Genomic DNA, 19,407 nt, shown 5'->3' with positions numbered 1-19,407 from the left:
AGTCACAGCTCAATTCATACTCTGCTTTAGGAGAGTTCTGAGTTCTGTACAGCAAAAAAAATAAAATAACAAAATGCATATAAGAATCTGTTTTCACTTACTTTGAACAGACTGCAGTGCAAGTGTCAAAGACCTGCTGGGGGCTGAAGTTTTTCCCACAGGCAACTTATGTGAACTATTTTCATTGTAAAAATAATTAATATTTCAATCACTTTATACTTTATGAACACTGAACAAGCACTTTTCCAAACGGCAACAGGTCACAACAGGCTTAAAAAAAATGGAAAGCATATCTTATGCAATGAAATTGAAGATACAAAATAAATAGAGTAATTAAAAAATACAACTTGTGCATTAGGAGAAGTATTACAGTCATTCTCGGAACCCATCGGCTGTATTCGGTGTCTGACTTCCGGCAGACGGCGATACAGCCTCTGGGGGCAGACCCCCGATTTTTTGGCATTCCGGTTTGATTGGGGTGGAGGAGGCGAATTTCTATTTCCGACTTCCGTTTGCAGAGACGCCAATTATGTTCCGCCTCGTTAGTTCACCGCACGGACCGTTTAACCTGGCAACAACTGCAGCCGGCACAAACGTGATTGGCCAATATCACGCGGACTACAAACTGCCTACAACTGGAAACCAGGGCTTTTCCGCTCTTCTTCCGGAGGCAAGATCTCCGGGGTTTGCTGCATATAGAGACTATATTACAGTTAGTTCCAGCTTGGCTGTATGCCCGTGTAAATTCCAGGTTCCTCAGTAATTGTTTTATCCCATTCTGCTTTGAGCCTAAAGGCAGCTTGAAATCAGCTGGCATTAGGAGTTGGGCCCTAGGTTTTTTTTTTGTCTTCATCCTAGTGATCAGCACATCTGGGTGATGCAGTTGAATGAGCGTTATCATGTTGGGTATGTTTCCATTCACAGACCCTACAATGGCGAAGCAACAGCAACACAATGTCTGTGATCACTCTCTCTTTTGCTGTTAGCTGACCGGGAACCCATAGGCAGGTCTTTTCACCACAGTGTGACTGACTCACACACCAATCTGGTTTTTGTGCTAACCTCAGGATATGTTGCTAAGGACTAAAAGTTTCCAGGTGGAACTCATGCATGTGAACTTTGGTTCCACATTATGTCCATCAATCTGCATAATGTGTATTCTGTGTGCACCAAACCATGACTTCCGTTCCGTGACAGTTTGGTACGATACACACACAGTTACAGCCAAACTCATGGTCCGGTCTGTATTTACTTCTAGTTGGGGCACTGTCAGATTAATAAAAAGCTCCTGTCAGGTCACAACAGGCTAATCTCTCTATAGGAGACTCGGCACTGTGACAGCTCCCAAAATGTCACAGTATCCTAGTCACCCTGCACGCACATCAGACAAAAAGTTACACACAGTTTTTGGCAGGTGAAACTAAGAGCATGCTCTTTTACATCTGTGCTGTGCTATAAAGGCAAGATTTTTTCTACGTGTTTATGCTAAATAATAAACAGGATAGGTGCAGTGCCGTTGTCACAGTTGACCCTTTTACACCAATTGTGCAATAAGATTCACACATCTTCATCGACCTCATTATACAACACTGACATGGAGCAGAGAGGGAAGCAGTTTTTCATTAGCATAAGCTGAATGTTTTATTAAAGTCACTGCTTGGGCTACAGCTGCATTATCAACCACACAGATGCAGACAAGGCTAGACATCACTCTTTTCCACGGTTGATTTAATCTAACCTTTGCAAATATTCTTAAGGAACTGTCTGACTGACTTCTTGAGTGATTTAACATGAAACTCTGAATTAGGATTTACAAAGGTAGCAGCAACCAAAAAAGAAAATCTTTCATACAGGTAGACAGAGATGGATGTGCCTGCTAGACCACCAGACTCACTTACTGAGTCTTACTGATTATTGAAACAGTGTGCTGAGTCCTAACTAGGACTGGCTGTATAAGCATGTCATGATAATCTCTTGACATGAATGATACATTGTGTAGTTTGGGTTTTGGCACCATCAGTATGGCCATGTTACTTAGATACAGCAGGTTATGACAACCTCGAGTTTTATTTTTTCAAACTGGACTGCAGTGTTTCGCTTAGAACTGTATGTTGGCAAGCTAGCAGTATAAAAAAAAACTGAGAGAGAGCCCTGCAGCGCCTGTCTGACAGTAAAAAAGCATGTCATTGTCTGTCTAAGGGATAACCACCTCGCCTTTGTGTGCCAGAAGGTGTCCTCCTGTTCTTAGAGTGCTGAAAGAACTCGGAGAATGTGGCTCAGGCTTAAATCAATTGACAGTGGTCATCACAGTGTCCAAAATTTGACATGACATGACAACTGGGTCCCGTTTACAGCGTGTGTTAGACAGGCACTCTGGGGTAGTGTAAAGAATAAAAGCTGATCTTCTCTGTTGTACCCTGTCACAGCTGTTTTGCCATCTGTATCCACCTAGTGCAGCAAGTCCATGATTTAACCCTAGAAAATCCCCCTGTGTTCCAAAGACAGATCTTTGGCTGTTCACATTCTTGATCAATTTTGGTAATCTTTCCAGTCACTCATATGGATCTCATTGGATGATTTTTTTCCAATCTGGACACACCACCCCCTGACCTAAATGTCAACTTAGTTTTACATAATTAAATAGGCAACTTGCTGTGAAGTTTTCTGAGCACACTCATGCTTCCAGGTGTAATGAATATGGTACTGTACCAGTACCAGTCACAGGCCTTTTTGACCTCCTTTACACCTTGTGTCCGGTATCCAGATTGTATCTAGATCCCATTGACATTTTATTTGAGATCTCATCACTCTCTCCGTTGACATTGCAGCCAGGACCGCTCTACCGTTGCTTCAATGGCTCGGTTGCCATATGACTTGCAAAGTTTTGCTTTTACATTTTCGTCATACCAAACTGAAAGCAGACACTTGGGCCTCTAGTTTCCTGGTGTGGCGCAGGGTGGCGCAGGGTAGGGAACCCCGCACAGAGCTAGTTTCAAGCAGCGCAACCCGAGGCGTGCTCAGTTTGGTAGTTTGGCAGACCGAGGTGCGCTGAGATGGGTGTGGCGGTGCAGCAGGGGGAGGTGTCAACAGATCCAGCTTGGCGCAGTGACAGTTTCGTACCAAAAGGCTTCACCGAAGGTGCGCTAAAAGCTCGCCATCTGAAACCAGGTCTACTGTCAGCGCAAGCAGAGCGCAGCCGGTGTAAGCCGAAGTTTGGCTGACCGGCGGACAGTGCGCACACGTCACCAAAACCTCACAGGCAGGTTTCCAGAATATCAAGCACATTAACGATGCAGTAAATACCCCAAAACCACTATTCAATGCAACTATCTGCAATCAGCACATAAATGTATCTCTATATCGACTGTCCCGTCATATCTGATGTCAGATCAAAGATGATTGGCACCATTTGGCATGTTTGGCACGCGTAATGGAAACCCAACCTGATTTGATTAACACACCTGGAAACTAATGAGTTCACATCCCTCTCAGCCAACCACAAACAGCCACAGCATCAGATAGGGAGTATATATTCAGCATCTGTCATCTTAGAAAAGTCAAAAGAAAAGAAACAGAGTGACTGCAAGAGAGAAAGACAGAGCGCGCGCACGAGAGAAATGCAACATTGATTTATAATTGTGGTGACCTCCTCACAGGCTATACCTTTGCATTATCAGCCCGTGGAGGTCTGCTCACAGTTCCGTATATGCGGACACTGCGAGCTTGGACCTCCCGGACCAAAACATCAGTTTCCTTCTGGGAGAAGTTTGGCCGTCTGACGCTGCTGCTCTCTTCTGCCATGGCGAATTGAGTAAACTCTCATTACGCCTTTGCACGGCGCATTTAAGGGCGAGGAGAGGGGCTCATTTGATTGGAGTGATGTGAATCGGCTGTGTAAAACCCACTCCACGCCTTCTCTTCTCCCTCTTTCTACTTGCGCAGGTAGGAGGGATGGAGGTGGGAAAGAGGAGTAGCTGCGCCAGCGCGCACGGTGTGCCAAACTTGCAAAATCTGCCTGGCCACACCCAGTTGGCAAAGCGCAGGTGCGCTGCGCCTCCACCTCACCCGGTCTGCGAAACTAGAGGCCTTGGTCTCATCTTGACTCCATCTTTGAGTGTCTTGAATATCCATCAGCTTTCTTGCTGCTCTCTTGCTGGTAGCTTAGCTTGCTAACTGGTGAACTGGCTGCTACCTCGCTGGTTTTGGGCAGTTGTGTGTGATTAGGTATCTCGGCCCAGGTAATTTTTGTATGAGAATTGAAAATACAGTTGTATTTACACTTGTGTTTAATGTGGTCACAATGCATCCCTGACCACCTCTGGAGGTGGTTTGGCCAATTGAATCACCCTGCGTCCTCAATTAGACTTTTACTTTCACGAGGTCAAGCACTATCTGATCGCAATCTGATCACCCAAAACACATGTTAGAGCAAGGTGTAAAGGAGGTCACATATTTGTATTAGGGATAGGCATGAATACTCGTTTGGACATCAGTATTCGTTCAACATTTACAGTACTCGCCGCCCAGCCTCCCACATGTGAACATGGTTTGATTTTGTTGCTGTGTTTTCATTTAAGCATTTTATATCTTTTTAACCGGAGTTATTAGTATTCTTTAGTTTTCTAAAAGTCATGTTTTTGCATTGCAGCTGCCCTTTCTCTTTTTGGGATCCATTACTTTAGAATGTCTTTAGTCAAATGACGTACTAGGATTTGTTTTAAACTAAGTCACAAGTGATAAGGGAGAAATAAGCTGAAAAATTGACAACATCCTCAGTCTGCAGCAACGCTGATGTGTGTTTATTATGCGTGAACAGTGGCTTTCTCAGCAGACCATTGCGTATTCTCTATCTGTTGCCTATCCTTGGCACTGTTGTTTATCAGTTGCACTGGGTTACCACAGTGAAGAGCCAGCAGGATCACTGGAATAATTAAAGGTCAGCAAACGGTGTGAGAGATGAGGCCAATGTTAATGAGGCCTGCATGCCAGGCGAGCAGACAGAGGAGGGAAGTGGCATGGGAAGTCAGACTCAATGTACAGTAAACATTTCCATACCTCCCATCTCGGTCAGGCAGCGCGCCTATTAAATATTGAAAACAGAATTGTGTGATACTGTGAGATTAGCCTGCAGATGTGGTCATAAAATTGGCAGCAGTTGTTTAAGAACAGGGAAATTTGTGATGTAGAAAGCGTGTGTTGTCATTTGTTTGTTAGCACAGAGAAGAGAGATGTTTCCCACACAGTGTAACCCGTAAATTAAGCATTACCTGCACATTACAGAATCTCATAATATCACAAATTTTCCAAGTTAAACCAGGAGTAATAAAATGTGTTTTACTGGACTATAGAACAGATCTGAGTTGACTCAGTAACTACCTGGCCAAATGCTAAAGAGGCTTAAGTCCACACCCACACACACCTACAACGTTTGACTGCAAGATTAAAAACCAAATGCTGAGGCAGTGGGCCTGCTAATTCATGGCTTCGTGATAAAAATGTCCCTGTTGGATCTCTGCCATAATTAACTAACTTATATTAATTTGTGAATTGTTATATTTTAAGGTCAAAGATTTCTTAATTCCCAACTAGCACACAATTAAATCCTGGAAAAAAGATCTGATTCAGTACATCTATTCATGTGTTGATTGGCATTAATGCAAAACCTGGCACAAAGCTTTGCACACAGTCATTGGTGGTACATAGAAAAAAAGGGGGGAAAACAGAGTTCTGCGTAGTCTCCAGGTGTCTGTCCTTGTCTCTCTACACTTTGTGTGGGTGTATGTGCATGTACCACTGTATAAATCTGGCACTTTGTCCATCTCACAGCTTCAGATTGTGTGCCTTCCCTTATCACCTCCCTGACACTGCCTCGCCTGCCTCTAGCTCCCTGTCAGGGGCCCCCAGGGGTCCCTGTGTCCTGTCAGAGTACCACTGTGCCTGACTTTCATTAGCCAGCACCCCACAGGCTTCGTCACACAGCATAAACACACCCTAGCGACACACAGCAAAACAGAGCTGCCCAGACTCACAGCAAAAGGCTATTTTGTCTTCATGGCTGCCAGCGGCATTGTACACCAGTGATGGCACGAGACCAAAATTTTTACTGCAAATATCTAAATATATTGGTATTGCTTCGATACTGTGGTAAACAATGAAAATAAATCAAGAATGTCCATTTTTGACGTCCATTTTGACCTTTGTGCAGGAGTTTTCATCCCAGTTTTGTATTGGATTGGTTTTGTATTTGACTCCTTGCACCAGTTTTGTAACCAGTTTGTAAACTGGGATCGACTCCAAACATTTTTGTACTTATAGCAGTATCAAAGAAAGCACTGTTAAGATTTTAGTTGTCGTGCAACACTGCTGCACAATAGCTCTTCTCAGACCACATGGACTGCATGTAGGGATGCTGTATCAGAGTTTTGATAACATAAGAAGCATAGAAACCTGCTACTCTCGCCAACAGTCTTTAGTTGAGCAGATGGTGCTGAAAAAGGGTTTAGATAGAAGATGGATAAGCAAGTAGAGGTTGTGTGGCCAGCAGAAACAGACAAGCGGCCTCTTTTTCAGTCCCACTTTCTTTTTCTGTCTCTGTATATATTTGAAGCAATCCCTCCACACTCAGTTGCATCTTTCTTTCTCTTTCTGTCATTCTCTGGTACTGCTGTCCATCTGTCCGTCTTGTCTATTTTTTGGCTGGGTGGCTGTGCTTGTGTGCATGTTTGTGTGTGTTCCTTTGGAACATGGTGGAATGTGGTTTGTTATATGGGGGTCATGTTGTGGGGGATGAGTAGGTTATGCGTCCAGGAGGGCAATGCTTCAGCAGTTACATGGAGTCACTATGTACTCCCACGACGAGCACCACACCACCGTCCCCTACTGCTGGAGTGAGAGAGGTAAGGGGGCTTCGGCCACAAACCTGTCAACTGCTGTCCTGCTGATTATTATACGTCCGTCCGTCAGTCAGTATGTCAGTCCGTCCTGTGGCCCTGTTTCGTCCAAAACATGCCTAGAAGTGCTTGCTCTCCTCCCAAGAGGTAGGCCTGGGGTGATGCCATCTAGATAGCAGTGCATAGCACGTTTTGCAGGCAACATACAGTACATTTTATGTCTCCAAGCCCCTCATAAATAGTTGAGGTCTTTTTTAAGCCTGCATGGATTTTGGTTTTCATAATGGCTTCAGGTGCTCCTGAAAATTGCATACATTCAACATCTGTCAAAAATTGTTTTCATTTTAGGTTGACATGTGCACACTAGGCTTTGCACCCATCTGTAGTTGTTGTTACATAAAGTCTGCACTCTGTGTAACATTAGGCTGGGCATGCAGTGCTGCACATTGCCTGGCTCTGAATAATTCAGAAATGCAGCAATACAGAAATACTTTTATGATGGAGGCTTTAAGTACACAATGGCGAAAGTGAATGGGTAGCACTCTAACAGAGTTAAAGGAGTTTTTGAATTTGATGCAACCCTCAGTGTGCGTGTATGTGTGTGCATTCTGGTGTGCGTCTGTCTGTAGATATGTGTGTGTAAATACTTGGAGTGTATCTTAAAGTGTCACCAGGCTGCTGAATAAAGTCTCGTCAGTGCGTGAAAATCTGAGAGAGAGAACAGAGAGAAAAATCTGTATGTGTGTAAGTGTGTGTGTCTACTTGTTTTTGCTACATAGAGAGGACTGAAAGAAACATTTTTGGAAGTGAGGACATTTTTGCCAGTCCTCACTTCAAAGGACAGTTTGAGGGTTAAGACTTGGCTTGGAAGGTTCAAGCTTAGATCAGGTTTAGATTAGGGTTAGGATTAGGATAAGGGTTAGAGTTAAGTATTTAGATAAGATGGTTAAGGTCAGGGTAAGGGGTTCAGAAATGCATTATGTTAATGAGTGTCCTCACAAAGATAGAAGTACAGAATGTGTGGATCCTTGTATGTGTGTGTGTGCAGTGCTTGGTGTGAAAACATGTTTCTGTCGATTGTCTCTTTATAATGATCAATCACTTTGCTTCTCAGTGTATCACATCCTTTCAGCAGCACTTTTGTTGATGCACATGTTCCATTGTTTTACATTATATACACTCTGCCGATAAACCCTGTATGATCTGTAGAATACTTGTCCTCTACACTCCTCATCACTGCGCTTACTAAGAACTTTTTTCTTTTTACGGCTTGTCCTCTCACACCACCATTCTTTCTTCTTTTATCAACAACATTGCTGTTCCCTTCCACAACTCTGTAACTCTACCTTTCTTTCCTGTTTTCTCTCTCACTCCACTTTCTCTTGCCATCGCCTCATTTCTCTCGCCTTGCTTCATGTCCACCTGTGCTGCGCTTCTGTGTTTGGCGGCTGCCACCACAGAGAGTCGTGAAAACTCCTTCAGCCGTTCACGCAGTTCCAGTGTGTCCAGCATCGATCGGGACACCAAGGAAGCTATCACCACGCTGCAGTTTGGAGAGTCCTACGGGCGCAAGAGTGATGTCCTGCCCACTCCGTGTCTGTGGGTGGGCACCAGCTTAGGTGTGGTTCTGCTCATCCCAATGTCCATTCCCATCGACCACGAGGAGAGGATGGAGGAACCTGTGACCATTGGCCCCAGCGGTAAGTCCCAGTGAGACAGGGTTTCATCACAAAGGTGTTATGAAGCTCATAGAGGCTCTTAGTCACCTTAACCATAATTGTACACACAATGTCCTGCACAAACAGAGATTATTACCAACATTTCTTGTGCACTCACTGAAACAATAAGCCGCTAGATACTGTGGTTTACAGTGGTTTTAAACATCTGAGGGATGGTGCCGTGCCTAGCATCATTGGGACCATAGAGCAAGTGTGCTAGCAACTTTGCCAGCCTAGTAGCTAAGTTCTTCCGGCCAAGCCAGCTACTTCCAGTTTCCCGCTCCACTAAATTAAACGGGGATGAGAAGAATTTAATCATTCTGCTCTTCTAGACTTTTAAATGTTATCGGACTGAATGGATTAAATCCAGATGGTAAAACCAGTTATTTTGTGAGGTTTTGATCCTCAAGAGAACGTATCCATTGATTTACATAAGTCTCTTTCACTTGTGAAGCCTATGGGGAAAACAGCGGTTGCGCTCTTTTGCTCCGAGTCCAATACAACAATAGGCAACTAATTGGTGCCGTAATACTTAAATTTTAATGTGGTCATAGCTTATTGATTATTGAGTATTTTACAAAAGCTGGCTCAGCCAATGATATGTAAGGACTGGAACTATTTGTTTTATAACTTGGTTCTACCACCACATTAAATAATATAATCTAGTCCAATCTCGTCTAATGTTTACATAATCTGGCTAAACTGTTATCTTTTTACTTATTTGTGACAATGTTCCCAGATCTTAGCAATACTTAGGTGAGTACAGTATTATCATATAACATATAATGATTATGGCCAACTTTAAAAATAAGACACATATGTTGTAATAGATCAGAGTTGTTCTAATAGAAAATCCATTATACACCCCAAAATCCCCCTAATGAAAATTACATGCACCAACATTCACTTAATAACAAAATCAAGACAAAGACACAGTTATTACAAAGCTGAGAAGCACTACTTCACATACCACATATTAAAATCTAACATGAATTTATCTGAAACTATTCACTCATCATAACAGTTAAGCCATAAACCCATCCAATGGTATTTAATTTTCAATTCAGGGTTCACCTTTTTATTGAATTTCTGTTCTTGATGGTTTCATGTTCCGCATGACGGACAAAAGGCCTAATGAGGATGTTTGAGTGTGCATGGTGAAAATATAAAGGGACTGTATTGTATGTTCTCCATTTCGGTGTTATTTAACTATTTGTCATGAAACTTGCACAGTGGAAAACTGGGGGATTTGGATTATAATGGAGCTTCTCTAAACTGCAGGACCAACTCAAAGTGATCATCAATTTTGTCAGTAAAAAATGTCCAGACTGAATTTGTTAGACTCATCTTAAAATATTTTGCATGTGACAGAGGTTCAATCCCCTTTGGACCACATTTGATGAAATATCATTTGATAAAAGATCAAATGTGAGACAAAAGACAAAAGGTCAGACGCTGTCATAAATGTGACTGTTTTTGTCAACACAATATTGACATAATATCACTATATGAAAGTGATATTGCATTTTAGCAAATAGTTCCTCATTGGGAGTCGTGGCTTTGACCACCCAACAAGTGCAGATAAGACAATATTCAGTTTATAATTTTTTTTATTTCTCTTATTTTGGTCTCAGCCACAGGGTTCCCACAGTCATGGAAAACCTAGAAAAGCCTTTGAATTTCACAATCTCATTTTCCAGGCCTGGAAAAGTCATGGAATTAGTAAAAATGATTGAAAATTTGAGAAAACCAGAATGGAATTTTGTTGTGTAATTAAATTAATTATTACAATTATCATACAGGGATAGCCGTAACATAACAGCAAATTTATTTCCTGTATGTTAGCCACTGACATTACATAGCTCTAATATGTGTCAACTTGGGGCTGCATGACATATCATTTCAGCACTGATGTTGCAATGTACAATAGTCACATCGAAGGATGTGCAGTGTCAAGTAAGGCAAATAAACTCGCTTGATACAAATGGAAATTTGTATGGTTCTCATTTTCCATGACTTATACACTTATATGCCAAGTCGTCTGCTTTTAGCTGTTACGTGCGTATATGATGTAGTACAGTGCCATTTGTTATGGGAAGTGAGAATCTCCTGCGTGTGTAGAAAAGTACCGTAACCAGGCTGGTAAGTGCAGCACACACAGTTAGGATGTGCTTCAGTAATGAAAATTTTATTATGGATCCTTGAAAAGTCATGGAAAAGTTTTGAAATTTTGTCCATGAAAATGTGTGGAAACCCTGCAACCAACATCTTTCTGTTTAGCCACTAAACGATCCACCATTTTCACCAGCTAGTCACTAAATGTGTTTTTTGGCTGTTCCGGGTTGGCTGAACAGGTAGTGTGCAGTGGGTTTATCTGAGCTTTGTTACTGAAAACAGCTGCCAGCTGCATTTGGAGTCTAGTTAGCCTTTTGCAATCCTTTCATTTTCTATATTACTGTGACGTGAACCTGCAGTTTCGCCACTAATGATATAGGGTACACTCACTTTAAAAATGCAGGACACTCATCCGTTTAGTGAAACATTAGATTTCATCTCAACTCCACTTGTGTGTTTGACACAAAACGCTCACTCAGAATGATAAATGTTGAGGCAATGCAAAGCTTTTAAAATAAGAGCAGGTAATTTACCCAGGATTTAAATGCACTGTGTGAGCAGCATTTCAAAGCTAAAATCTGTCATGCCTAAGGACTTGTAAAACCATATTTATTTCTAATAGAGGGAAATTTGTTGTCATGGAGAAATTTGATGAGTATTTGTCATGCATGATCTTGCACTGACTTCATGCTGTACTCAAGAACAAGGATAGATTTTTTAGTGCCGTTGTGTTTGCACTCTGACTAAACAAAACTGAGCCACTCAAACATGCATTACCAGCCCAGAGACCCTGCTGTGTGCGGAAAAGGTTTCTTACTCACAGTTAAAACTTCAATAGACCAAAAGATTCAGACCCTTTGAAGCAGCAGTTGTTCTCTTGAGACTGAATGTACAAGATACGAGCTTATTATTGGAAGGTCACAGTTTCAGTTCCTCGGAAAAAATGGTGAACAGAAAGGCAGGTATTGTTGAACTCTCCCTGTGTGCTTTCAAAGTGCTTCTTTGGACTGTGGATTTTTTCTTATGCAGTAAATGATGTATTTTACAAAAATGTCAGGAAACTCCAGAGAATGTGTAAACAATGAATTATTTAGTAGATGACAGCTGATAACAGGTTATAGTGCATTAATGTGAACCTTTGTGATTGTTTTACATCAAGCATTCATACTACCATTCTGAGTCTCAAGTTCAAGTTCAGCTAAGCTAAATTTAAGAAACGAAGCAATACAATAGGATTGATGACATATGAAAAGACTTCATTCTCACGCGTGTCAAGCTCAAAAGGTCTATTGGACTTAAAGCTTAAGTAACAAATTTGTGCCACTGCTCCGACTTATTTTCATTTCTGCATTTTTTCACATTTATGACCATCTTGTCACATGGAAATGTGCTGTAGCTTTGGAAATTGTAGTTTTTGATTTCATGCTGGCCTCTACCCTTTATTGACTCTGCCCAAACACTCCTAGGCACGGTTCTGATGCTGAAGGGCTCAGTATTGCGCTTTGGCTTCTTGGACTGCATGGGAGCACTCATCCAGAGCCCTTACGAGGTTTGGCGGGACCTCAACGCCCCTGAGGACCCAGACCGAGTGCGGAAGCGAAAGCTGGTCCACTTTTCACCATCATCCTCCCAGGACACCTTGGGAGAGGGGCATCTGGCTGTGGTGTGCTCCGAGAGGCAGGCCAAAGTATTCTTGATGCCCTCGCAGTCTTGCCTCTTTGTCCACAATATCACAGAGTCATCCTTTGTACTGCGAGCCGACGTGGTATCTGTGTGCAACAGTGTGTGCCTGGCCTGCTTCTGTGCTAACGGACACGTCATGACACTCAGGTATAACCTTCAAGTTCTCATATTCTTATCTGAAACTTACCTGTTTACCTGAAATGACCATGATAAACTGTATTCCCACTGTAAAAACTTTGGCTTAGAGCAGAGTTACACAATTAATCCTATAATAACTGAGATCACAGTTTTGGCCTTGACAGTCAATTAGCCTGAGCTGCAATACTGATGCTTTGCTTTTAGAGTGTCTGTGCTGATGCATTTAAAAAAGTGAAGGTTAACTCTGAATAGTGTGATTAAATGATTCATTTGAAAATACTGTAACAAACTGATCTGCGTTTCTCGAAGACGCCTCAGACCACAGGCAAGAATGTCTGCACATCATGTAACTACACTGTCTATGTAGGAAAAACTGCTTTGTACTTGGTTGGATGTCAATTAATGGCACCTTTGTCCAATGTTACTTATAATTCTTACCTCTAGGAATATTGCATGTGATTTGTGCATTTGAAGAACACTGTATTTATAGTTGTGATAGGTGCCATATGCGACTAAGTTTTCCAAAGATGGACAAAAAAATGTGATAAACAATCTACAGATTAGATTAGTTTTGAAAATCAAAGTTATTGTGTTTCTTATAACTGTATTGCCCAAATCTGGTGTCTAACTTTGTCTTATTTTCCTTGCTCTGCCCACAGTCTGCCCAGTCTAAGACCGCTGATGGATGTCAATTACCTGCCTCTGACAGACATGCGCATTGCAAGGACCTTTTGCTTTACCAACGGGGGGCAGGCTCTGTATCTCAGCTCCCCAACAGAGATCCAGAGAATTACATACAGCCAGGAGATGTGTGACAACCTGCAGGTTAGCACTGCAGTTTGTGGGTGATCTATCTATCTATCTATCTATCTATCTATCTATCTATCTATCTATCTATCTAGCCATCTAATCTGTACCTAACCTTCATATATCAGTCTGTTTATCGGTCCCTCTCTGTGACATGCAGTGTCTCAGAATGTCGCTTTTTGTTTTTATCAAAGGCATCCATGTACTGTATGTCGTTCACATTAAGACCATTCTTATTTGCTTAACTGGCAATTTCACATTTTAACATTTTGATTCTGAGTTCAGAAACCCATTGGTGTAGTTAATAAACAGGTGCCAGTATTCTCACCCTTGTTGAAGCCCAGAGCTGACAGAGGCCATTGGAGTGAAATGTCACACCTGTCATGTGTGGCGTAAACTCCACCAGGATGATTGTGTCAATATGATTTTACAGTGTGTGTGTGTGTGTGTGTGTGTGTGTGTGTGTGTGTGTACTGTAGCATATTCATAGATTTTTTATTCTTTATTCTTTATTCTTTATTCTATTCTTTAGAGTCTTCACTTCACACTCACTAATGATACCAGACATCAGTGGAGCTTTTAACATGGTGCTGCCATAGTGCCACCTACAGGCAACAGCAGTTAATCAGATTATGGTCTGGTTCTCCCCATCGTTGAGAAAAAATTGTCACAAAGGCGATTAAAATGAGAAAATGAAGAAAAGTTTGACCACACTTTACCAAGGATGATTAATGTATGATAACAAATTTCAACAATACATCACTGGTACAGAATTGGAAAGATGTGTCTTGGAAAAATTGTATTAATTGCTAAGAAGTCCCATTTTTCATTTTCATTCATTTCAGGAGATGCTGGGGGAGCTGTTTACACCAATAGAAACACCAGAAGCCCAGAACAGAGGCTTCCTAAAGGGCTTCTTTGGAGGAAATTCTCATAACTTCGACAGAGAGGAGCTCTGTGCGTGTTTTTTTTTCCTCTCCTCTCTTTCTTTGCATGAAAGGTTTCAATTGTGTGTGTACTGATCCATCTAAAAAATGATGCAATTAATAAATCACATCTAGAGGGAACTGCACCAACAGCAAAGGGCTAGAAATCCATCACAGCCAGAATAGTACCACAGTAATGAGCTTTATTTATATGCTTCCCGTCACATTTCTTTTTACCTGATGTTGTCGGCAGTTGGCGAGGCAGCAGCTGGGAAGGCTTCTCGGAGTCTGGCTCAGCACATCCCTGGGCAGGCGGGGATGGAGGGCATGAAGGTGGCAGCTGGTGGAGCCGTGGGTGAGCTGGCACGGGCCCGCATTGCGCTGGATGAGAGAGGCCAAAGACTGGGGGAGCTGGAGGAGCGAACCGCCCTAATGATGACCAGTGCAGAAACCTTCTCCAAACACGCTCATGAGGTAAAGACAAGATTCATAAAAATTCATAAGCAAAATGTTAGAAACAACAGATTTATGATAAAAACATAGATAATTGAATTTAGCCTTTCATTATCAGATAAAAAAAGAATTAACTAAAATTAGAATTACTAATAATTCATACAAGCTTTAGAAATATAATGGATGTAAAAAGATATTTTGTAGAACTAAAGTTACTTAAGTTACATCCTAGCTTTTAAAATATTTGAATAATTCTGTAAAATGAAATTAAAGAGCTCCATTGTTCTCATCCATTTTTTTTTTACCCTATCCTCATAACACCATACAGTCATCACATATTTGTGCTGACTCTTCTCATCCTAATAGTGGTGCCAATTCTCCACCATGATGTCATTTATTTAAAAATTCTAAACACTGATGCTTTAAAAACGCCCCACACAACAGGTCCAAAGCAATCTTTTAAAAAGGTGGTGTTATTCCAAAAGAAATGAAGCAGTGATGACTTGTTATTCCTCACCATCAACACTATGTGACGTTTCTTCTTTTACAGCTGATGCTTAAGTGCAAGGACAAGAAGTGGTACCAGTTCTAATCGCAGGAAAGAGGGCTGAGGCTGCCCTTGGACTGCTGGGAGCTTTGTGCCGGAACAGGGGCTTTCACTCTATAAATGAGAGCAATTAAAAGAGAGACTCAAGAGTGACTTTGTCTTTACGGCTTTTGGACTGGCTACGGCACTGTCACATTATTGAAGGACGAGGACGTGTTAGTTCCTTGTCTAGACGTGTAGTGATGAGGACGGAAGGAGAATGGCGAATGGCGGCATACGAAGGACTGAAGATGGAACTGGAAATATCCGACAATTCTGTCTGTGTGTGAGTGTGTGTTTGTGTGTGTGGGTGGGTGGGTGTGTGTGATTGGGTTTCCTGGACCTCACTGTGTAGATACTCACAAGTAAAGAAACCAACAAGAAATGCATGAAATAAAAATGGATGACTATTAAAAAAAAAATCCAACTGCCATATTAAAAAGCAGCATGCGACTTTAACAGAAGATACAAAAATAAAAAAAGTTTTATTTAACGATGTAAGCCAACAACAGAAACTATGAAAAACTTTATATTTTTTGAAATATTGACAAAAATCTATATATAAAAAGGGAAATGTATACCTGCATTGCTATTAAGCCAAAACTTGTGTTCCTTTCCCTTTTTTTTTTTTTTTTTTTCATTTTTGGTTTATTTGAATTTTTTCTCTCAGTTTCAGCATAATATTAAATGCCACAATATAGATGCACATAGTTAGCTTCTTCTACACACACTTAGAATAATGCTGAAAATTTATTCTTACCAATTACTCTGGGCTGCACAGTGCAAACACAAATCAGTAGTATTACACTTAACCTCTGCACAGTCTAATCACACTAATTTCACTTTTCGGCTGCTGCTACTTACAAAAGCATTAAACGACGATGAGGAATATCTCACTCCCCAACTACAGTTGTATGAAAACAGAGAACAGATCGGTGTGAGACGAGCCCAGAGGCTGAAAGGGTTACAAGCGTATTGTGGACACAGTGTGTTTATAGCTATAGTATGAACCTATATACTATTCACGTGCCATAAAAAAACAAGATGAGTGGATCCACTCACTGTAAACTAACAAAGAGCTAATATGTGGTAGTCATATGTTTCCTGTTTGATCAGAACAGACAAGACAATACTTGGAGTTGGCCATAGAGGGCATTTATCAAAGTCAAATAAGTCAGTTTTCTTTATGAAAAAAAAAAAAGAACAAGGGTGTTTATTTTTTATTTATATTATTATTAATTTTTGGTTATAGCTGGTTCACCATTTCAGTCTTTAGCTGCCTTTGTCAGATGTACGAGTTTAGTGAGCCATTAGGGTGTGTAAGTGTGTGTGTGTGTGTGTGTGTGAGAGTGACTGTCTGTGAGAGAGAGAAAGAGAAAGAGTGCCACAAATGTTAAAACAACTGGACTCTTTCTCTGCCAAAGCAATCAAACATGAATGATACCCTCCCATCTCTCTCCATGACAGTCTGTTAGAAGTTGTGTGTTGTCAGGGTTAAACCTGAGCGGTCCTCTATTCATGATCACAAACAATACTTTTAATGATTGTCAATGTCCTTGTGACGGGAGTACCAGAAGGAGTTTGAATCACATCTGCTTCATCACCACCACCAACTCCCTTGTGAGTCGATCATCAGTGGAAAAAGGTTCAGGAAAAGTAACAGTATTTTTTTAGTGATGTCGAGATGTGAGTCAGTGCAGAAACTATGTACACGTGTAAGAAATTTGCAATGATTTCCACCGAAGGCAAACACGTTATTTTTTTTTCTGTTAAATATTGTTCTTGATGACTATGATATCCTCTTGTCGCAGTCCTATATTTGATGATGATGGCCTCTCAACTGAAGGCTCTTGTGTGTTAAAAACAACAAAATGTTTCATGATACATGGTTGTGTATCATATTGTGATTGTGTTGTACATGTCAATGGGTAGCCACATGACACGCGCAAACAGCATTAAGTGAGGAGGATATTTTGTACTTGTGTATTTGTCTGTATTTTGAATTGATCTGAAAACCAAACAGAGGATTATTGATATCCATTAACACACATCAGGCCTTTATGCACATACAGAGCGTTGAGCCTTGATCATGTCGACGTCACTCCCACATAAATATGCACAGCGACACATACTCTCAAAACCTAAAAAAATAACAGACACAGGTGAACCGATCTGCATTGCTAGTCATGTTTGCCTGCTTCCTGTCAGGCTGCGGAGGCATTCCTTCGGCGTAAATGGCCTTCAGATGCATTTTCACCAAACCTGAGTCACCTGAAATCCTAAAGCAGTTCCACACAGATTTCAGGCATTACACATAATTTGATTCAATGAGGTGTCTTAAACATGTCAAAAAAATAAATTTCTCTCCTATCTCTGTACCGTCAATGAGATTTGTGTTCAGTGCAGTTCTTTCAATGGCAGAGAAAACACACAAAAAAACAAAAAACAAAACCAAAAGAAAATTAAAAAAAAAAAAAACTGACTTCTACGGACAGGGTGTTTTGTTAGTATGTTTTTGGTTTGTATGTTTTTGGTTTTTATATTAACTGTACAGTTCAATCTTGGGAGAAAGGTGAAACAAAAAAACGACAAAAGATGAAGACATTCTTGGGATATTTTTCTCTGTATATGTTGTACCTGTTACTGCTGGTACTGTATCTGGTATTCTGGCTCTGTCTAAATCACTGGAACTCTGTAGTTCTTCACACTGTAGTATCCTGAAAAAGCATTTCTCTTGTTTTCTCAATGATGGCAGCAAAGTTTGTCTTATTTAAATGGATTCTACCACTTTCTGTTCTTATTGATATTATACTAGTGTAATAGAAATTACTTGACAAAAAAGAACTGGAAAATATGTTGATGCAAAAGCAAAATGAAATAAACATTGATTGATGTACACAGTTGGGAACTCTGTTTCACTGCCCCCACATGTCTGTAGCACATCAGTCTTTTATCAAACATTGTGCCTCCTGCAGTTTGAAAATTGCAGGAGGCCATACTGCAATTTTGATAAAAAAAAAAATTTAGCCCTACAACTTGGTGCTGAATTACCCTGGATCATCTGAGCACCTCCACACCAGTGATTCTCAGTTATTTTATGCAGCAGCACTCCGAAAGGAAGTGAAGCTTCATCACATCAAACACGCTTGAAAGTGTGGTATGGTTTTATTATTATTTCAATAAATGTTAATGTTATCCCTCCAGTGTAACTTACCTGCTTTGTCGCTATGAGAAACATACAGTCAGTTAATTGGCTCAAACAAAAATGGCATTTCTCAGAAATATTATTACCATGATAACCAATCTATTTTGTCCTGTATTTCATATATCCTATCACAATTCTATAAATCCCTCAAAGATATTTTTACACTTGTAATTTCCTCAACGCTCAACCAAATTATAACACCCTGTGGTCAAAATATAACTCTTGTTTTACTGACTTCTTGTCTGCTTTTTATGTTGTTTCTTGTGTTTGGTGAACTGAAGACAAATCTCCACCTTGACAATAATGATTTAAGCTTATTCTGTGATGAGCTCTATTTAATTTACTACCATACACTTGCACAAATGTAAGGGATTTTATTTTAGTATTTTAATTTAATGCCACTTCATTCTTCTACTCTTATTAGAATTTAAAGGGAAACTGTGTACTTTTTACTTCCCTATCTTTACTTTTATCTATGTCAGTGGTAACTTTAAGATTTTACATATAAAACCTATAGGCTAAGCTAACATTATCTGTCACAATAAATAAATATAATTAAAATCATCTCCAATTAGACCAACAACAACAGCAACGTAGTACTAACGTATCAGCAATAAATAATAATACAAGAATAATATACCTCTTAAAGGGGGCCATTTTTCTACAGTGACTAATTTAATGTAATATTTTTACAGTGTGGCATTGCTACTTTTACTTAACGAAATAAAATAAATAACTTTTTTCAGTTTCATACTCTCAATAAATTATTACCATACAGCCATTGGATACACCTATAAAAAAATAAACCACATTCACAATCCAATCCCATGTCGAGCATCATGCCCAAATGTAGCCAGGGCTTCAACTTCCGGGTTTCTGTGCAATC

The 19,407-nt window shown here is 40.6% G+C and overlaps 1 protein-coding gene across 13 annotated transcripts in view; it reads left to right on the top strand.

The window, feature by feature from the left end:
- Positions 1–18,212, top strand: part of stxbp5l (syntaxin binding protein 5L) — a 186,541-nt gene extending 168,329 nt beyond the window's left edge. For 7 of the 13 annotated variants that reach the window (XM_033617890.2, XM_078174389.1, XM_033617889.2 and 4 more), the window contains 7 exons: positions 6,795–6,896; positions 8,351–8,590; positions 12,190–12,553; positions 13,204–13,369; positions 14,197–14,308; positions 14,531–14,751; positions 15,281–18,212. In XM_033617890.2, coding sequence (XP_033473781.1) covers positions 6,795–6,896; positions 8,351–8,590; positions 12,190–12,553; positions 13,204–13,369; positions 14,197–14,308; positions 14,531–14,751; positions 15,281–15,322 — 1,247 coding nt within the window. In that variant the 3' untranslated portion in view covers positions 15,323–18,212. The remainder of the gene's footprint in view (positions 1–6,794; positions 6,897–8,350; positions 8,591–12,189; positions 12,554–13,203; positions 13,370–14,196; positions 14,309–14,530; positions 14,752–15,280) is intronic. The other 6 variants (XM_033617891.2, XM_033617894.2, XM_033617895.2 and 3 more) reach the window with 1 other exon arrangement.
- The last annotated feature ends 1,195 nt before the right edge of the window (positions 18,213–19,407 follow it).

This window comes from Epinephelus lanceolatus, chromosome 14, assembly GCF_041903045.1.
Source record: "Epinephelus lanceolatus isolate andai-2023 chromosome 14, ASM4190304v1, whole genome shotgun sequence".
Lineage (NCBI taxonomy): Eukaryota > Metazoa > Chordata > Actinopteri > Perciformes > Serranidae > Epinephelus > Epinephelus lanceolatus.
This window is presented reverse-complemented; position numbering and strand designations above follow the sequence as displayed.